The sequence below is a fragment of the Bos mutus genome, chromosome 5, assembly GCF_027580195.1.
Source record: "Bos mutus isolate GX-2022 chromosome 5, NWIPB_WYAK_1.1, whole genome shotgun sequence".
Taxonomy (NCBI): domain Eukaryota; kingdom Metazoa; phylum Chordata; class Mammalia; order Artiodactyla; family Bovidae; genus Bos; species Bos mutus.
The window spans coordinates 93,374,723-93,396,186 of record NC_091621.1 but is presented as its reverse complement, the minus strand read 5'-3'; the positions used below and the strand labels follow the sequence as shown (position 1 = coordinate 93,396,186).

Below are 21,464 nucleotides of genomic sequence, written 5' to 3'. Positions count from 1 at the left end.
AATATATCAAGCACCCAACTTATACCTAGCAAAACAATACCTAGTCACTCAATCATACCTGACTTTTTTGTGACTCCATGGACTATAGCCCGCCAGGTTCCTCTGTCCATGAGATTTCCCAAGCAAGAATACTAGAGGTCTTCCTAACTGCATCTCATCTTCCTCCAAATCATACCTATCAACTACAAGAACATCTTTCTAAAACACCAAAAACTCAGTGTCACACAACTACCAAAAGCTTTTGACAGACCACAGCAACCTTTTCAGATTCTGTAACTTTCATGTCTTGTGCTAATAATCCAAATCAGACACACTCACTACTGAATCTCCAGTACTAGCTGTCTTTCAAACCAGTCACACTATTTTGTACCTGCAGGACTTTTGCACATGTTCTTCCCTCTACAATCCATCCCTTCCTCACTGATGACCTCAAAGTCCAGTCAATCTTCTGAGTTGAAATTCTAATGACTTTTCCTCCTTCATGATCTTGCATACTTAGCATACTATCAGACTACATGACAATGCTTGCATTTATTCTTTTATTCATTCACCCAATCAAAAACATTTCTACCTTCTTGGTGTAACACAGATCCTGGGACAGTATATGTACTCTAGTTTGTTGCACTAAATTCAGGAATAAAATCTATAGCAACAGTAGGTGCTAAAGGGCTTTTAACTATCAAGATTGAAAGCCAAGGTGAGATTATAAAAAACCTGATTCTAAATAACAAGTATATTGATATATCTGTTATTTAGAATTATAAAGTATAAATTCACAATACAAGTATAATTATAAATTTATTGTGAAACAAAAACTCTTAACATGTTTAGGAAAAACTTAACAGTAAATGTCCAGGAGTTATAAGAAGAAAACTATAAAACTCAACTGAGAGATAATTTTAAAAGTCTGGAATAAACTGAGAAACACGTCCCCTAAAGAACAATTTAATACATAGAATCATGGAATTTATGACACAGATAACCACAATGGTGTGATCACTCACCTAGAGCCAGACATCCTGGAACGTGAAATCAAGTGGGCCTTAGGAAGCATCACTACAAACAAAGCTAGTGGGGGTGATAGAATTCCAGTTGAGCTATTTCAAATCCTAAAAGATGATGCTATGAAAGTGCAGCACTCAATATGCCTTCAAAATTTGGGAAACTCAGCAGTGATCACAGGACAGGAAAGGGTCAGCTTTCATTCTAATGCCAAAGAAAGGGAATACCAATGAATGTTCAAACTACTGCACAACTGCACTCATCTTACACACTAGAAAAGTAATGCCCAAAATTCTCCAAGCCAGGTTTCAACAGTACGTGAACCGTGAGCTTGCAGATGTTCAAGCTGGTTTTAGAAAAGGCAGAGGAACCAGGGATCAAATTGCCAACATCCACTGGATCATCTTAAAGGCAAGAGAGTTCCAGAAAAACATCTACTTCTGCTCTATTGACCACACCAAAGCCTTTGACTGTATACATCACAATAAACTGTGGAAAATTCTGAAAGAAATGGGAATACCAGACCCCCTGATCTGTCTCCTGAGAAATCTGTATGGAGGTCAAGAAGCAAAAGTTAGAACTGGACATGGAACAACAGACTGGTTCCAAATCAGGAAGGAGCACATCAAGGCTGTATATTGTCACCCTGCCTATTTAACTTATATGCAGAGTACATCATGCAAAATGCCAGGCTGGATGAAGCACAAGCTGGAATCAAGATTGCCAGGAGAAATATCAATAACCTCAGATGTGCAGATGATACCACCCTTATAGCACAAAGCAAAGAACTAAATGGCTTCTCGATGGAAGTTAGAGGAGACTGAAAAAGTTGGCTTAACACTCAACATTCAGAAAACTAAGATCATGGCATCCAGTCCCACCACTTCATGGCAAACAGATGGGGAAACAGTGGAAACAGTGACAGACTTTATTTTTCTGGGCTCCAAAATCACTTCAGATGGTGACTGCAGCTTTGAAATTAAAAGATACTTGCTCCTTGGAAGAAAAGCTATGACCAAGAAAAGCATATTAAAAAGAAAAGACATTACTTTACCAACAAAGCTCTGTCTACTCAAAGCTATGGTTTTTCCAGTAGTCATGTATGGTTGTCAGAGTTGGACTATGAGGAAAGCTGAGCACCAAAGAATTGATGCTTTTGAAATGTAGTATTGGATAAGACTATTGAGAGTCCCTTGGACTGCAAGGAGACCCAACCAGTCAATCCTAAAGGAAATCAGTCATGAATATTCACTGGAAGGACTGATGCTGAAGCTGAAGCTCCAATACTTTAGCCACCTGATGCGAACTGACTCACTGTAAAAGACCCTGATGCTGGGAAAGATTGAAGGCAGGAGGAGAAGGGGATGACAGAGGATGAGATGGTTGGATGGCATCACTAACACAATGAACAGAGTTTGACCAAGGACCAGGAGTTGGTGATGGACAGGGAGGCCTGGCATGCTGCAGTCCTTGGGGTTGCAAAGGCTGGCACATGACTGAGCAACTGAACTGAACTGAATACACGGAATAATGTCAATTTTCTACACGTAAATCTAAAAACTTAATGAAATTTCTATCAGAATCTTGAGTGTTCTTTTTAAATTTAACATGTTGAATGATTTTAAAATCTAACTGGAAGACTAATAGTTAAGATTAGCTAAGAAAAAGAAGTATAACCATATAGATAACTAAATGGTCAATTAAATACAAAATAATCCTCATAATATTTGGCAAAGTGTAAATAACTCATGTATAAATGTTTTCTATAAATCATTAAAAATTTGATGAATATATTTTTTTAATGGACAAAAAAGAAATAAAATTCAGGGATGAAATGAAAATGGTTAACAGCACAAGGAAAATTCATACATACCAATAAGAAAATAAAAATTAAAAAACAAGAGATATATTTTACTTTTATAATTAGCAAAAAGACTGGTAATACATAGTACAGACAAGAATGTGGCAAAATAGGCACATTCATTTATTTCTTGGTAAAGGTATAAATTTATACAATATTCTAGAGGAGAAATTGATAGTATCTATCTTAATGTTATCTGTAAGGTACGAAATTATAAGCAACTTTCACAGTTACAGGTTTCTATATTAGAATTCTTATAGACCATGTTGCTAGAAAGATTATGTTTTAAGAAAAAGAACTAAAGAAAATTTATAAGACAGAAGCAATAATATGGAAGGCAGAGAAAGTACAGACATATATAAAATGTACACAACTGAAAAATAAGAAAAAGAAACTTTCCAGGAAGCATATTACCTGTACAAAAGAAACTATAACAAAATGGGGGAGACTTCCAAGGCCACATGGGGAACAAGTCTGAAATAACAGAGGAGGAAAAAGCCTCATGAAACTGAAAGCAAAAGAGGGCTCAATGATTTTAAACTGTGTGAGGTCCTTGATTAAGTCTTAAAGCAGAAGCAGGACCTGAGCTGTTGCCACATTTATAAATTCCTACACATGCTAGTAAAGTAATGCTCAAAATTCTCCAAGCAAGGCTTCAGCAATATGTGAAGCGTGAACTTCCTGATGTTCAAGCTGGTTTTAGAAAAGGCAGAGGAACCAGAGATCAAATTGCCAACATCCACTGGATCATGGAGAAAGCAAGAGAGTTTCAAAAAAACATCTATTTCTGCTTTATTGACTATGCCAAAGCCTTTGACTGTGTGCATCACAATAAACTGTGGAAAATTCTGAAAGAGATGGGAATACCAGACCACCTGATCTGCCTCTTGAGAAATTTGGATGCAGGTCAGGAAGCAACAGTTAGAACTGGACATGGAACAACAGACTGGTTCCAAACAGGAAAAGGAGTACGTCAAGGCTGTATATTGTCACCCTGTTTATTTAACTTATATGCAGAGAACATCAGGAGAAACGCTGGACTGGAAGAAACACAAGCTGGAATCAAGACTGCCAGGAGAAATCTCAATAACCTCAGATATGCAGATGACACCACCCTTATGGCAGAAAGTGAAGAGGACCTCAAAAGCCTCTTGATGAAAGTGAAAGTGGAGAGTGAAAAAGTTGGCTTAAAGCTCAACATTCAGAAAACGAAGATCATGGTATCCGGTCCCATCACTTCATGGGAAACAGATGAGGAAACAGTGGAAACAGTGTCAGACTTTATTTTTCTGGGCTCCAAAATCACTGCAGATGGTGACTGCAGCCATGAAATTAAAAGACGCTTACTCCTTGGAAGGAAAGTTATGGCCAACCTAGACAGCATATTCAAAAGCAGAGACGTTACTTTGCCAACAAAGGTTCGTCTAGTCAAGGCTATGGTTTTTCCTGTGGTCATGTATGGATGTGAGAGTTGGACTGTGAAGAAGGCTGAGCGCCGAAGAATTGATGCTTTTGAACTGTGGTGTTGGAGAAGACTCTTGAGAGTCTCCCTTGGACTGCAAGGAGATCCAACCAGTCCATTCTGAAGGAGATCAGCCCTGGGATTTCTTTGGAAGGAATGATGCTAAAGCTGAACCTCCAATACTTTGGCCACCTTATGCGAAGAGTTGACTCATTGGAAAAGACTCTGATGCTGGGAGGGATTGGGGGCAGGAGGAGAAGGGGACGACAGAGGATGAGATGGCTGGATGGCATCACTGACTCAATGGACGTGAGTCTCAGTGAACTCCAGGAGTTGGTGATGGACAGGGAGGCCTGGCGTGTTGCGATTCATGGGGTCGTAAAGAGTCGGACATGACTAAGCGACTGACCTGATCTGATCTGATGCGGTAAAGAGCAAGTTTGGAGACGGCAATGGCACCCCACTCCAGTACTCTTGCCTGGAAAATCCCATGGATGGAGGAGCCTGGAAGGCTGCGGTCCATGGGGTCGCTGAGGGTTGGACACGACTGAGCAACTTCACTTTCACTTTTAACTTTCATGCATTGGGGAAGGAAATGGCAACCCACTCCAGTGTTCTTGCCTGGAGAATCCCAGGGACGGGGGAGCCTGGTAGGCTGCCATCTATGGGGTCGCACAGAGTTGGACACGACTGAAGTGACTTAGCAATAGCAATAGCAAAAAGAGCAAGTTAAGTGTTTGCTATGAAGGCTACCTTTTTCAGATTCTAGAGGTTTCGGGCTGTTCTGTGATTTCAGACACTGCCGTAACTTGTGACACTCCCTGGCTGTTAGTCTGTAATTTCAGAAGCAGAAGGAGAAAGTAGCATATTTACATCTATTTTTCATTACTAAAATGCCCTCCACTCTGTATCTACAGCTGAAACCAAATATTTTCTTATAAGATGCTATTTAACAAAATACAAGGGTAATATATGTATTAGGTCAAAAGAAAATACACATTTCCTAATATTTTTATCAAAAAATCTTTCTTTAAATACCATAAATTCCTTATGCAGTTTTTTTAAATTATTAAAATATTTTACTTTTATCTTTTAAATAATTGAATCCAACTACGTTTTAGCATAGAGATGGCTCACAAAAGGAAACATTAAATGGATGATGAAGTACACTACAGCCTTAAATATAAAACACCTATTTGTTGTTGTTGTTCAGTCTCTAAGTCATGTCTGACTCTTTGCATGGACTGCAGTGCACCAGGCTTCCCTGTCCTTCACTATCTCCTGGAGTTTGCTCAAATTCATTTCCAGTGAGTCAGTGACATTATCTAATCATTTCATCCTTTGCGGCCCTCTTTTCTTTTTGTCTTCAATCTTTCCCTACATCAGGGTCTTTCCAACAAGAAGGCTCTTCACATCAAGTGGCCAAAGTGTTGGAGATTCAGTTGCCACCTCAGTCCTTCCAATGAATATTCAGGACTGATTTCTTTTAGGATTGACTGGTTTGATCTCCTTGCTGTCCAAGGGACTTTCAAGAGTCTTCTCCAGCAACTCAATTCAAAAGCATCAAAAACACTTATACTCCGTGTCTTAGTGTACTCAGGATACTTTGACAAAATATCATATATTAGGTGATAAACAGCAGACATTTGTTTTCCCACAGCTCTGAAGGCTAGAAATCCAAGATCAAAGTGCCAGGATGAATGATTTCTGGGGCTTTCCAAGTGGTGCTAGTGATAAAGGACCTGCCTGCCAGTACAGGAGATCTTAGTGATGCAAGGTCGATCCTTAGGTTAGGAAGATCCCCTGATGGAAGGCATGGCAACCCACTTCAGTATTTTTGCCTAAAGAATCCCATGGGCCCATGAGCCTGGAGGGCTACAGTCCATGGGTCTCAAAAAGTCAGACATGACTGAAGAAACTTAGGATGAATGATTTCTAGAGAGGACTTTCTTTCTAGCTTATAGCTTAGAGAAAGCTACCTTCAAGCTGTGTCTTCACATCCCTAGGGGGAGAGAGTGACCAAGATCTCTGGTTTCTCTTAAAAGAGCACTCATCCTTTCCTTTCCTTCTGACCTTACTGAAATGTAAGGATCTCCCAAAGGCACCATCTCTAGATAGGATCACAATGGGGGTTAGGGCTTCAGCATATGAATTTGAGCAAAGGGGAAGTAGGGAGAGACACTAAATTCAGAGAACTTCATAAGCTATTAACAATTTCAGTCAACCAACCAACCAACATACATTTTTTTATGTGTCAAGCACTATTTTGGGAGTTGATAATACAATGATTAAAAAGGACAGAAAATGCCTCACCTTCCTGGAACTCATATTCTGAGAAAAGGGAGGAACAGTCAAACAATACATACATAAGCAACATTCTTCTAAGTACTCTGAGGAAAACACAGCAAGAGTGAGGTTAGAGGGAGCAGAAACTACTTTAGCCAGATGTATCTGAAGAAGGTTATTTCAAGACATGGCCTTTTAGTTAAGAGGTAAATCATGAAGTAACAATGACCTAGTTAAGCCAATCACAAAATTCTCAGAAAGCATTTATTCTACATAAGTATCCTTCCAAAGCTAACAAATTTTGGCCACGATTCTCTGTACTGTGAAAAGGTTTTAAATAGTAAATTCCTGACTCTTCCCTTCAGAATCACAATATTCAGAAACAATATGTAAAGCAAGTAAACATTCAAAGAGAAAAGGATATAGTACACTTGAAATCAAATCTATTGATATGTAGTAAATGTGCCTTACGATACCACTTTCCTAAATGTTTTTACCTGAGTAAAGTCTAAAATTTTAAGTCCATCAAAAAAATATAGAGAAAACATATAGACCCTGGAAGCCACCTCATCCTGCCTCAAAATTTCTCAGATTTTTCAAGCTTTGGGTGTGTTTTCTACTTCAACATTCATTTTTGGCTGCTGTGAGTATAAACATCTTTTCTCCATTACTTTGTAGTCCACCATCTGGTTGAGACAGAAAAAGACTCCATGACTTACCTACCAAATAAAGTACATGGATTTTTAAAGAATTTGCTCAAACCATTCTCTTCATTTACTGGTGAGGTCTGTGGCTTTGTTCTAGAATGGTTGAGGTCAGACTGTGACCTCAGATAAGTAGGAAAATACAGTAAATATATCCCTTGAGATTGTAAACTAGAGTATTCAAAAATAACAGGTTTGCCTCACCACTGGATGAGAATAAGGCTTGGCCACATTGTAAGTCCATGTTTTCCTACTTTTTGGCAATACCATTACACATACACACAGAAATCTACCACTAAGCACTGCTCAAAAACACTGGGTACAAAAAAATCCACCTGCACTCTAAGAATTTTCCTTGGGTGATTAACAATCTCATAAAGAAGGTAAACCATGAACTCTTAAAGTGACAAAGGTACTTATAAACATCCTAATTGTAAATAGGATTACTGTAAATAAACATTTAAATTATATTTTACCAATTTATGTGATCCTGAAATGAAAATTTTAAGTTATTTAAATTTATAAGACAAGTTAAAGATCTAATTCAATATCATAAAAAAAGGGAGAGAGCAGAATGTTAGTCTTATAATTGGCATCTAGCGGAGAGAGGAGCCCCATGTTTTTTCCAAGATAGAGTCAAAATGGGAGGATTTATCTCACTGGAGAAAGTAACACTGTTTAGACAGTAAGGAGCAATCAAACCTGGGCTGAGTGTAGGGGATCTTAAAGAGTTAGTGCTCATTTTATGAAGTGTTTATGTGTTAGAGATACATATTGAAGTATTTATGTGAAAGGTGATAGGTCGTTTCCAGGAAACATTTCTAGGTGTGATGAATGAACAAACGAAATTGTGGACACTCTGTAAAAGAGAAGAACAAATGTGACTCCATATTGAATCTTTTACTTTAACCTTTGTATTCTATTGCTTTTGCTACAAGTTAAGAATGCTGCCTATAGCCTGAGATAAGTTACTGGATAGCCCTTTCCGAAGGCTGTAACCTTTAGAGTTATAACAGTTTTCCATTCACAGAGATAAAACGCTGCATAATAGAAAATAACATTTCTCTTGCTGGCTGTTAGGCTGTGCTATGCTGGGTTGTGTCTGACTCTTTGTGACCCCATGGGCTGTAGCCCACCAGGCTCCCCTGTCCGTGGAATTTTCTAGGCAAGAATACTGGAGTGGGTTGCTGTTTCCTTCAGGGTATCATTCCAACCCACAGATTGAACCCAAGTCTCTTGCATCTTCTGCATTGGCAGATGGATGCTTTAACACTGTTGTCAGCTGGGAAGTCCCTGTCTGTTGGAGGTTTACATGAATATGGTGACCTGCCTATGTAGACAGCTGCAAGAACAAAAGATTCAGGCACTAAGAAGTCTGCAGCAATCAACCACACCTCACCCCTTTCAGTATTAAAAAAGCCTGAATCCTAACTCAGGGTAGATGATTTTTTGGGATACTATCCAATCATCTTCTCCATTTGCTGACTTTCCAAATAAAGTTCCTACTGCTTGCTCAAAAAAAAAAATTCAGTGTCACAGAATAAGAATGATAATGATGATTCTATACCATCTCTGACATGTGTTAATATAAACCCTGGCATTAGTATAGCTCACAAGGGGTCATGTACTATCTAACTTGAAAATAAATCATGACTATGAAATTAGCATCCAGCCTTGAATCACTCAATTAAAAATAAGCAAAACTTCTAAGACCAAATAAACATATAAAAGTAATATACACTTTCTGCTAAAATTTTACACAGAATCATACTATGAGAATATAAGTAATTAAATTTATGGTAGATTCTTAATCCAGTTTTTGGTATTAAAAACTTTTTGCAGAAAATCTTCTCTTTAATGAAGGCAATTCATTAAAACTGAGATAACTAGTTTTAAATTAAAAGCAGGTTAAAAAACTTTGTCTTAAAATTAGTTTTTAATTTCCCTTTTAATTGAAGGATAACTGCTTTACAATGCTGTACCAACCTCCACCTTACAATAGCAAGAATCAGCCTTAATTACACATATATGCCCTCCCTGCCGGAGCCTCCCTCCCTGCTATCATCCTTCCCTTCTAGGTTGTCACAGAACACCAGGCTGGGCTCCTTGCCTATATAGCAACCTCCCACCAGCCATCTATTTCACACATGATAGTGTATATACATAAATATTACTTTCTTAATTTGTACACCCTCTCCTTCCCCCACTCTGTTCACAAGTCCATTCTCTACGTCTGTGTCCCCATTCCTTCCCTGAAAGGAGGTTCATTAGTTCTATTTCTCTAGATTCCATATACATGCAGTAATATACAATATTCGTTTTTCTTTCTTACTTGACTCTTTTTAATAGGCTCTAGGTTCATCCACTTCACTACAACTGACTCAAATTCATTCTTTATTATGGCTGAGTAATAGTCCATTGCACAGATACACCACAGCTTCTTTATCTATTCATCTACTAATGGACATCTACGTTGCCTTTATGTCCTGTAACAGTGCTTCCATGTCCTGTAAATAGCTACTGTAAATACTGCTGTAATGAATACTGGGGTCCATATGTCTTTTGAATTATGGTTTAAAAAATCTTTATTTTCTGAGTTCTGAAGTTAGGAAATGTTACTTTTTCTGTCCCCTCAAAATCTATTATCAAATTCATGCTCTGTCTATGTTATCTTAAATAATCTATGTAATCTATGTTATCTCAGATTTGTGAAGTGGTAGCAAACATTTTAAATTTCTATTGTTGTGTAAGTCAGAAAAAACATTTTCACAATGGTCAATTAGTCTATAGAATTGAAGATGGTATTCCTCTAATGAATTCAAAATTACACAATTAAGTTTTGATAAAGGGACAACTTGATTTTCAAAATTATTACAATAGGAAGGAGAAAATTCACGATACCTTTAAATATTAACCGGTATAAAATTTCAAAACTGTATACCTATAATGTCAGTTCTCAAAAATGTTTCCAATCTTGGAACTCTATGAAATTAAAAGGTCAATTTTCTCATTACTGCTATTTACTAACAATCTATCTGGTCAATTATACATTTTTACCATTGGTAGTACTCTTGCCTGGAAAATCCTATGGACAGAGGAGCCTGGTAGGCTGCAGTCCATGGGGTCGCTAAGAGTCGGACACGACTGAGCGACTTCACTTTCACTTTTCACTTTCATGCACTGGAGAAGAAAATGACAACCCACTCCAGTGTTCTTGCCTGGAGAATCCCAGGGATGGGGAAGCCTGGTGGGCTGCCGTCTATGGGGTGGCACAGAGTCGGACACAACTGAAATGACTTAGCAGCAGCAGCAGAACTAAAAATATTATTTTTGCTTTTCTAAAAACTGCATATTTGGATGATAAAAGGGGGAAGGGTGCTTTCCTAAAGTATTTATAATTTTGTTATTGTTTAAACTCTTTTGAAAAATCTAGTCTTTTTTTAAGAGTTTATTGTTTTCATTTTGAAAAAGTATATCATTTGTATGTGCTAAAAAATGATCCTTATTTAAAAGAAAAAGTTGCTAACTCCTAAGTTAGGGAAAGGTTAACACCTAAGTTAGGGAATAATGAATGAGAAGAAATAGTATTATTCCAAATCCTGAAAGATGATGCTTCACTCAATATGCCAGCAAATTTGGAAAACTCAGCAGCGGCCACAGGACTGGAAAAGGTCAGTTTTCATTCCAATCCCAAAGAAAGGCAATGCCAAAGAATGCTCAAACTACCGCACAATTGCACTCATCTCACACACTAGTAAAGTAATGCCCAAAATTCTCCAAGCAAGGCTTCAGCAATACATGAACCATGAACTTTCAGATGTTCAAGCTGGTTTTAGAAAAGGCAGAGGAACCAGAGATCAAATTGCCAACATCCAATGGATCATGGAGAAAGCAAGAAAGTTTCAGAAAAACATCTATTTCTGCTTTATTGACTATGCCAAAGCCTTTGACTGTGTGCATCACAATAAACTGTGGAAAATTCTGAAAGAGATGGGAATACCAGACCACCTGATCTGCCTCTTGAGAAATTTGGATGCAGGTCAGGAAGCAACAGTTAGAACTGGACATGGAACAACAGACTGGTTCCAAATAGGAAAAGGAATACATCAAGGCTGTATATTGTCACCCTGTTTATTTAACTTATATGCAGAGAACATCAGGAGAAACGCTGGACTGGAAGAAACACAAGCTGGAATCAAGACTGCCAGGAGAAATCTCAATAACCTCAGATATGCAGATGACACCACCCTTATGGCAGAAAGTGAAGAGGAACTAAAAAGCCTCTTGATGAAAGTGAAAGCGGAGAGTGAAAAAGTTGGCTTAAAGCTCAACATTCAGAAAACGAAGATCATGGCATCCGGTCCCATCACTTCACGGCAAATAGATGGGGAAACAGTGGAAACAGTGTCAGACTTTATTTGTCTGGGCTCCAAAATCACTGCAGATGGTGACTGCAGCCATGAAATTAAAAGACGCTTACTCCTTGGAAGGAAAGCTATGACCAACCTAGACAGCATATTCAAAAGCAGAGACATTACTTTGCCAACAAAGATTCGTCTAGTCAAGGCTATGGTTTTTCCTGTGGTCATGTATGGATGTGAGAGTTGGACTGTAAGGAAGGCTGAGTGCTGAAGAACTGATGCTTTTGAACTGTGGTGTTGGAGAAGAACTGTGGTGTTGGAGAGTCCCTTGGACTGCAAGGAGATCCAACCAGTCCATTCTGAAGATTAGCCCTGGGATTTCTTTGGAAGGACTGATGCTAAAGCTGAAACTCCAGTACTTTGGCCACCTCATGCGAAGAGTTGACTCACTGGAAAAGACTCTGATGCTGGGAGGGATTGGGGGCAGGAGGAGAAGGGGACGACAGAGCATGAGATGGCTGGATGGCATCACTGACTTGATGGACGTGAGTCTGAGTGAACTCCGGGAGTTGGTGATGGACAGGGAGGCCTGGCGTGCTGCGATTCATGGGGTCGCAAAGAGTCGGACACGACTGAGCGACTGATCTGATCTGATCTGATCTGTGTTTATTCTCAAGATACTTAACACTTTGCAGGAGTGGGAGGTGACTTAACAACATCCTTATTAGGAACACCAATCATGATCTTAGTGATCTGGATTCTAAAGATACAGGTAAAAAGGTAGAAACACAAGTTATAATTTACAGGACAAAAAATCAAATGAGTAGTAGCCATTTAGATATACTTGTAGAAAGATGGTAACAATAACCCTGTATACGAGACAGCAAAAGAGACACTGATGTATATATAGAACAGTCTTTTGAACTCTGTGGGAGAGCGAGAGGGTGGGATGATTTGGGAGAATGGCACTGAAACATGTATAATATCATATATGAAATGAGTTGCCAGTCCAGGTTCGATGCACGATATTGGATGCTTGGGGCTGGTGCGCTGGGACGACCCAGAGGGATGGTATGGGGAGGGAAGAAGGAGGAGGGTTCAGGATGGGGAACACATGTATACCTGTGGTGGATTCATTTTGATATATGGCAAAACCAATACAATATTGTAAAGTTAAAAAATAAAATTAAAAAAATTTTTTAATTAAAAAAATTTTTAAAAAATGGAATGAAGCACATGAAATTCAGTAACTATCAGGAAAATGTAATATAATTGACTTTCTATAAAACTGAAGATGAAACAACGTATAAAGTAGTAGTCTTCCCAAGTAGTTTTTCTTTATTCTCTTGACATTTCTTTTTTATTTCAATAATTCTCACAGACACCTACAAGGACCAAGCAATAGTATATAAAAATAAACAAAAGATGTTTTTTAGCCACATGAAACATGAGAACTCCAAAATAGCTAATATATGGAATCTGGATCATAAAGAAGGCTGAGCACCAAAGGATTGATGCTTTTGAACTACGGTGTTGGAGAAGACTCTTGAGAGTTCATTGGACTGCAACATCAAACCAGTGAATCCCAAAGGACATCAATCCCAAATATGCATTGGAAGGACTGATGCTGAAGCTGAAACTGCAATACTTCGGCCACGTGATGCAAAGAACTGATTCCTTAGAAAAAACCCTGATGCTGGAAAAGATTGAAAGCGGGAGGAGAAGGGGATGACAGAGGATGAGATGGTTGGATGGCATGACCGACTAGATGGACATGACTCTCAGCAAGCTCTGGGTGATGGTGAAGGACAGGGAAGCCTGGCATGCTACAGTCCACGGGTTGCAAAGAGTTGGACACAACTGAGGGAGTGAACAACAACAACAACTCACCAGAGAGGTCAGCAGGCCAGTGTGAGGACAGCAGGTAAGACGGAGGGGCCTACCATTCCCGTAAGTATGAGTGTCCCTAGTGTTAATGGTCTGGATAAACCAGATCCAGTAAACTCTACGTCAAGAGAAAGCCAGCCCCATATTCAGCAGAAAGAGCTAAGAACGGAATCCACACAGACCAAGTCAGAGACAACAACAACAAAAAGAAAAAGGAAGGAAAAGAATATCAAGTCAAAGTGAAAGAAAGGAACAGCATCAGAAAAATCTACAAATTTTGCCACATCCTTTTAATCTGACAAAAATACAAGAGCACTATACAATCACGAGGGTAAAAAAAGCCTTAAATCACTCCTCCAGTTAAAAAGATCAAGAAAACTAATTTTGCATAAAAACAAAATAACAAAATTATTAAGTCAAATGCTAGACAATGTTTTATTTATATATTTATGGAACAGCATGACAGCCCTACAGAATATAAAGGCACAGCAGAAATATATATTTCAAAAAAAAAATTTTAAATTCTATCCTTGTACATCAAGGTAAGTTAAAAGATATTATGAAAGTAATAAAGTAGATTATAGAATAATATGAATTATTATTAGAAAAATTCAGGAATGATGTAAGAAATTTTTAAAAATTGTAACAGAATAAATTAATTCAGAAATGATGACTAAATTAAAAAGAACATAATATGAAATGAGATGAATGGATAATACCTTAAGAGAACACATTTAAGAACACATTTAAGAACATTTATTTTCTTAACACCTTAAGAGAATAAGAGGAAACACATTTTACGTCAAAAGTAAATGAAAAAAGAGATGAAAAGCATTCAAGAATAAAGGGCAATAAGGAAGACAAAGAGTAACCAATACACACACAATTAGTCACCAGAATGAATAAAACACACAGAAGATAATACAGGTATTAAGTTTATAATTAATAAAAACTACTTGACATTTAGAGAGAGGAATTGAAACTATATATGTATATTAAAGGACACACTGGAAATCTAGGAAAATCAACCCAAAATGACCAATACCAAGACATATTATAGTAAAATTATTTGACTTTAAAAAGTAAGAAATTGAAAGAATAGACTGAAAAGAAGCAATACTTTATAATAAAAGAAAACAGAATAATATATTCAGATACCCATGAAATGAAAATAATAAGGAATCTCTTAATGAGCCACTATGCATGGGCATCCAAGAAATATCCCTAAAAAAGGAAAAGGAGAATATTTCCTCAAATAAAAGTGTATTTATTTAGTACACTACCATCTGTATATAGACATGCCTCACAGATATTGTGGGTTGATTCCAAACCACCACAATAAGTGATACTGAAATGAAGCAAGTCACACAAATATTTTGGCAAGTGTGACATAAAAGTTATGTTTACAGCATGCTTTCATCTATTAAGTGTGCAAATAGCATTATGTGTAAAAAAACAATGTAGTGACCTTAGTCAAAAAATACTTTACTGCTAAAAAATACCAGTCATCATTTGAGTCTTCAGTGAATTCTACTCATTTTGCTGGTGGAGGGTTTTGCCTCAGTGTTGATGGCTTCTGACTGATCAAGATGGTGGTTGCTGATGGCTGTGGTAGTATGGCAATTTCTTGAAATAAGGCTAGCAATGAAGTTGGCCACAACGACTGACTCTTCCTTTCACAAACACTCTCGGTAGCATGCAATGCTGCTTGATATATTGGACCCACAGTAGAACTTTTCCAAAACTAGAGTCAATCCTTCCAAACCCTGCCGTTTACCACCTAAACTTACATAATATTCTAAACCCTGGTTGTCATTTGACCACTTTCACAGCATTTTCACCTAAAGCAGATTTCATCTCAAGAAACCACTCTCCCTGCTAAACCAAAAGAAGCAACTCATAAATTTCAGTGACGTCTCTAGGCTCTATTTTCAATTCTACTTCTCTTGCTATTTCTACCATCAACTACATTTTGGTTTACTTATGCAGAACTGATTAATTCCTCACAAGTTATCAAGTTAAATGCTCAAGGATATCAAAGCCATTGCTTTAATGCCATAAAGCATAACTAATAATATTACAGTGGTCTCTGGCTAAGCACCCAACTTCCCAACAGCTGACTAGTATTCAGTTTAAAACTATACAAAAATACTAAGAATAATATCTATTCTTATTGAAGTAATGTAACCTTTGAAATCAGCAACAGAACACAGGTAAAAACCCATTTATGAGATCAACTGAAAGTCCTCTGAAACACTGGATTTTCACAATATTTTTTTAAATTAAATTCTCAAACAGAATACTCAACATACTATATAACTAAGCAACATCAATGGGGAATAGCATTTGGAGGAACAGACTCAATCTTTAAAGAGTTTGTATAGAAAATTCCCAAATCTAGCCATAGGTACCAATACTGACAACTATCAGAAATAATTTAACAATCAGCTAAGATCTATTAGTTAAACCTGTTAAAATGTGGTCACACTATGAGACACACAGTTTGATAAACTTCTAAATTTCCTCACTGCCTGTCACAGGTGTGATGTACTTGCTATGAGAGTCAAAGAAAGAAAACAGAAGACACTGGAATCCAAATTATACTAAGATAAGTTCTCTATTCATGTTTCATGAAAAGTCCTTTAAATAGCTACCTCAAACGCAGCATGACTCACTTTTCTTCCTCTGCTTGGGCTACACACCCTGGACAGAACAGGAAAGGAGAGGTAGTGCACACCCCCATTGTACTGCAGGCTTCATGTTCTTTGTTATTTCCTTCTGTTATCGGCACATTCACACCCCTCCAGCTAGCCTAGCAATTAGACCATGTCACAAAAATCAACACTGGCAGAATTCTCTGTAACAGTTAATGTTTTTGTTTTGGGTTTCTTTTTTTTTCCCCCAAAGTTTAAGGGTCTTACAAACATTCCACTTATTAATTATTCCATCTCTGGTTAGATTAAAATCATGACAAAGGCTCACCAACACTAGTCTAAGTGGAGGCAGATTTCTTTACAAGATTGAAAATTGAAGTACTACATTTTCAGATCACTTGAAAATACCTAGATTTTTCATGGTGATGAGAAGGTGTGAATTTTTTTTTTTTCTTTTTCTGTATTGTACACCTCCACACATAAACTTTTCAGTCAATTTAATCCACTCTTGCCAGGTTATCTTTGTGTACTCCTGGATATTTTGCTTCATTTAGGATGTCCAGAGAAGCAAGCACCAATATATTATCCCTATCATCAAAAATAGCAGAAAAGAAAATGTTTTCTATTTCATTGAGCTCCACACACATTTAGAAAACTTGTATGTAATATATGGCTTAATATAAAAATTATATGGATTACCATAGTCCGAAGAAAATACACAATAAATACATTAACTTTCAAATATCTGAGAGATGACTGACAGGCCAAAAATTCAAGCAAAAAACTTTATATTCATGATTCCAAAACTCACTTTTGCTAAAATTTCATCTTACTTATATTTAGCATACAGTATTCTCCTTTGATATTCACAAATTTAATCACATCTTCTATTTCTTAAAAAGTACTAGACAGAACAAACTTTGTACCAGTTTTTTAAAAGGGCTATATTCCCAGAAAAAAATGAATTACACAAAGTAGGTTAAAGAGTAAAGCCCAAGATTTTCTCAATTCTTAATAATCAGGTACAATTAATTTAAAAATATTTATTAAAAATATACTTCCAAAAAGTCTAACACATAACCTATTTATGCATAAACTTATAAGTATAATACAGATATAGAGATTTATGAATTATCTCACAAATTGAGCTACACATATTTTTATTTGCCCCTCCTCTATCTACAATGACTCTATGAGTTGATTACTTAACACTAATTTCGTTAAAAAAATTTACTCAAAATACTTACTTTAAATTAATGTATTTTAAGGTGGAATTGATTTCCTGTAGTAGCTACAACACATAATATTTAAACTTTAAAACATTCCTTCTTATTTCACTTCTAGACTAAGATGAGGTAGATGCACCTCTCCCTAGATTTCTCAGTAAGTACAGCTGAAAGGCTGGGACATTATCTTTAAAACAACTCTAAGAAGACTACAGAGGGAGACAAGAAAACAGACCACCTGGGAATCTGAGGACTCAGGAATGACACAGTATCAAATTTTTTAAGTTTGCTTTTAGTCTCCCTCATAAATTCCAAACTGGATAATGGAATGACCAGCAATGAGGACGTGCCAATGAGCACAAACTAAACAAGCCCAAAGAAAAGCTCTCCTTCTCTACCCAAAGGTTCATGAAAGGGGCAACCTAGCAGAACAGGTAACTTCTAGATAGTAAACGCCCTGCTGCTGCTACTGCTGCTAAGTCACTTCAGTCGTGTTCAACTCTGTGTGACCCCATAGACAGCAGCCCACCAGGCTCCCCCATCCCTGGGATTCTCCAGGCAAGAACACTGGAGTGGGTAAGTAAACACCCTATGAGAGTCAAACCTCTTGGAAAAAAACATGATCCCTTCTCCAGCTCTATGAGCAAAGACCAAAATGATAAGCCCAGTAGTGATATAGAAACTAAACAGAATACCTGTCTTTGAGTTCAATTTGACTATTAGACTTCCTAGTACACTTTTCTATCACTTATTTAGCCAAGGTGATAAAATACTCCCTAAGTTAGTTTACTCTTTTTTACACATAGTGAGAAAAGGAGAGAGGTCCTTTTTGGTACTGAATGAAAATCACCTAAAAAATGTTTTCTTGGGAAGTATTGTTTCTAGTAAAAGGAAAGTATTTTTAATATTGAATATTAGTTTTAATATTGAATATTAGTTTTGAAAACTTTTAATACTGAATATCCATTTTGAAAACTGAAGTTGTTACTCTTAGACTGTCACTACTGACAGTAAAAGCAGTACTTCAGCAATTATGTTGTCACTATTGGCCTTCACTATGGAAAGCTCAAAGCGTTATGATGTCAGGTGTTGGTCTCTCAGGTATGTTATTGTTCCCATTAACAGACTGAGAAACTGAATTTCAAAGGTATCTGTCCCACTAGCAGGCCCAGAATAAGTCACTCAATGTAGAGAAAAGAAAACACAAAGTATTCAGTATTCAGTACTGAACCTACTTATAAGCACTATAATTCTAAGTATGTGACTATAAATGTGGACATACACACTGAAATTAGCCCTTGGGGAGCAGGGTGCATTATATTAATGAATTCTTGCATTCAAGAGTATTGACTGAGCCATATTATAAGCCAGTATTGCTCCAGGCATTGGAAAGGAAAGTTCCTAATCTCATGGAGCTTACACTCTGGTGGGGGAAAACAAAAAATAAACAAATCAAAATGAAATAACAGGTTTTATGACAAGAGGGGGAAATAAAAGCAAAGAAATGGGGATAGGAAACGCTGACCATGTACACAGGTTCTTATTTTCTACAGAATAGTCAAAGAAAGCTACCAGAAGAAGGTAGCATTTGAGCAAGTTTCTAAAGGCAGCAAGGGTTCATGAGAGTTGTTAAAGAGTACAATTTTCAAACAGTTGAAATGTGATTCACATAAATATAAAGGAAATACATCACAGACTTAATCTACTCTTTATTAATGATCATTTATGTTAACAGAATGAATCAGATGTTAAGACCATTGCAAAGAGCATTTCAATTGGCACACCTATAAAAAGGGCATCCCAGGCAGTGCTAGTGGTAAAGAACCTGCCTGTCAACACAGGAGACGTAAGAGACACAGGTTCGATGCCTGGGTGGGAAGATCCCCTGGAGGAGGGGATGGCAACCCACTCCAATATTCTTACCTGGAGAATCCCATGGATAGGGGAGCCTAGCAGGCTACAGTCCATTGTGTCAAAAAGAGTCAGACAACTGAAGCAACTTAGCACACATGGATAGAAAATTTAAATAACAGAGTATTAGACTAAGCAAGAGTGCTAGTTAGAAACAAAAATGATGAATATCCTATAAGGTAATATCAACAGTATTTTTTGAAATTCTAACAGACCAGGATTGTTTGTATCTTTTCTGTCAAAAACAAATTGACATGTAATGTCAATACAACTGAGACTTTTAATCAACAGTAAACAGTGAGCACTGTTTAATAGCACTGCTACATTTCTCCTAAATAATCTGTGAGTAGGTCGAGTAAGGAATGTCCTCCTAGGGCACTGAAAGAACACACTGCTAATGCTTTTCCTTATTTTCAAGTTTTGCCCTTTTTAAAACAAAACCATGCAGATATCTGAAAGGAAGAGCATTCCAGTCAGAGACAATGTGAAAAATCACAAATTGTTTCCCTCCATTCACCACCCCAACAGGCAGGGAATGCTCTCAGTAACACAGACTCACACTTTCACCTGGACCTCATTAGGAACCCAGTGTAAGTTAGCAGCTGAGGTGAGGCCAGCAAGGGTCAGTTGGGGCGGTGTATGTGTTGGGGGGCGCGGTTGTTGGCAGTGAGTTGGAGAGAAGTCAGAAGATTTACACTGAAAGGAGGAGAATGATAATTGAGGTTGGGTTATGAAGTGATTCACATTTTTAAAAACATTATTTCACCTGCTGAAACAAAGACTCATTAGGAGTGAAGAGCAAGGGTAGAAGCTAGAAGACCACTTAGAAGACTATTAAAATGATCTATGCAAATAAACAAGTAAATACACAGTTTGTCAGATGTAAAAAGTGCAGTGGAGAAAAATAAAGGAGAATATGGGAAGGCTGGTAGGGGATGTCAGACTGTCTAAAAGGTTTCCCTTGATAAGGTGAGACTGGCATGGAGACCAGGATGATATCAAAAAGTAAACCATGCAGATATCAAAAAATAAACCATGTATTCTAGACAGAGGGATAAAGTAAAACAATTGAGGAGAAAGAGTCAGGGAAAAGAAGGGAGAAGGGACGCAAGAAAATGAAGGGCCTTGCAAACCGTTTTAAGGACTTACTTGACTTTTAGTTTGGGTGAGATGAGAAGCCACCGAAGGTTTCAAAGCAGAGAAATGACATGAACAGCTTTAACTATTAAACAGATCACAGTGGCTGCCATGTAGAGAATGATCTGTAAGTGGGCAATGACAGAAGCAGAAAGATAAGTTAGAACAGAAGATACTTCAGTATTCCAAGGAAGAAATAAGGGAGGCTTAGAATAGGTTGGCAGCAGTGACCATAATGATAAACAGTCGAAACCTGGATATTGTGAAGGTAGAGCCAATAGCTAAAGGAACAGACTTGGAGTAAGTACAAAAGGAGTAAATCTGGGTTTCAGCTTTAGCAACTGGAAAGACAGAATTGCTATTTACTGAGACGAGTAAGACTGCAGAAGAAACAAATTTGTTAAGGAAATGTGAGGAGAAGAGGAGACTGATTACATTTATGAAAAAGGTTAAATATATCAGTTCTTTTCAAATGTAATCACAATATGAAAAACTGCAATATGCAATTTCCAAATTGAGAAAATCATCAGAAACAGAATATTTTAGGCCAGATTGAAACTCAAGCAACTAACCTTCACAGCTTCTCAGAGACATCTACTTTTCAAAATGGGCATTTATCATTGATTTCATCAATATTAGTCAGTATTTTACATATTTAAGCAACTATCTGATCCCTCACTCATAAAGCATTTATTGAGCACTTTCTGAAATTACATATGACATGCTTCATCAAAAGGCCTACATATTAAATTTTTAATTCACTGTTTACCTGAAGTTCTTTGTATCTATCTTGAAAAGAAATGGCCTCTTGCTCTTTTTCTTTAAGGAAATCTTTTTCTAAGATACTATGTTTCTCCATCAATGATTCCACATCCTAAAAGAAAAAACCAAGCATAAATTGCGTAATATTTATGGCAAAAAATAGACTCTGATTTTTCAATGACACAATAGAAAATATTTGGAAAGGAAAGAA

The 21,464-nt window shown here is 37.3% G+C and overlaps 1 protein-coding gene across 11 annotated transcripts in view; it reads right to left on the bottom strand.

The window, feature by feature from the left end:
- Positions 1 to 21,464, bottom strand: part of CCDC91 (coiled-coil domain containing 91) — a 398,212-nt gene that overhangs the window by 227,374 nt on the left and 149,374 nt on the right. For all 11 annotated transcript variants that reach the window (XR_011464286.1, XM_070371255.1, XM_070371253.1 and 8 more), the window contains one exon: positions 21,261 to 21,365. Coding sequence is in view for 10 of the 11 variants with exons in the window: in XM_070371255.1 (XP_070227356.1) it covers positions 21,261 to 21,365 (105 nt within the window). In the remaining variant the exon portion in view is untranslated. The remainder of the gene's footprint in view (positions 1 to 21,260; positions 21,366 to 21,464) is intronic.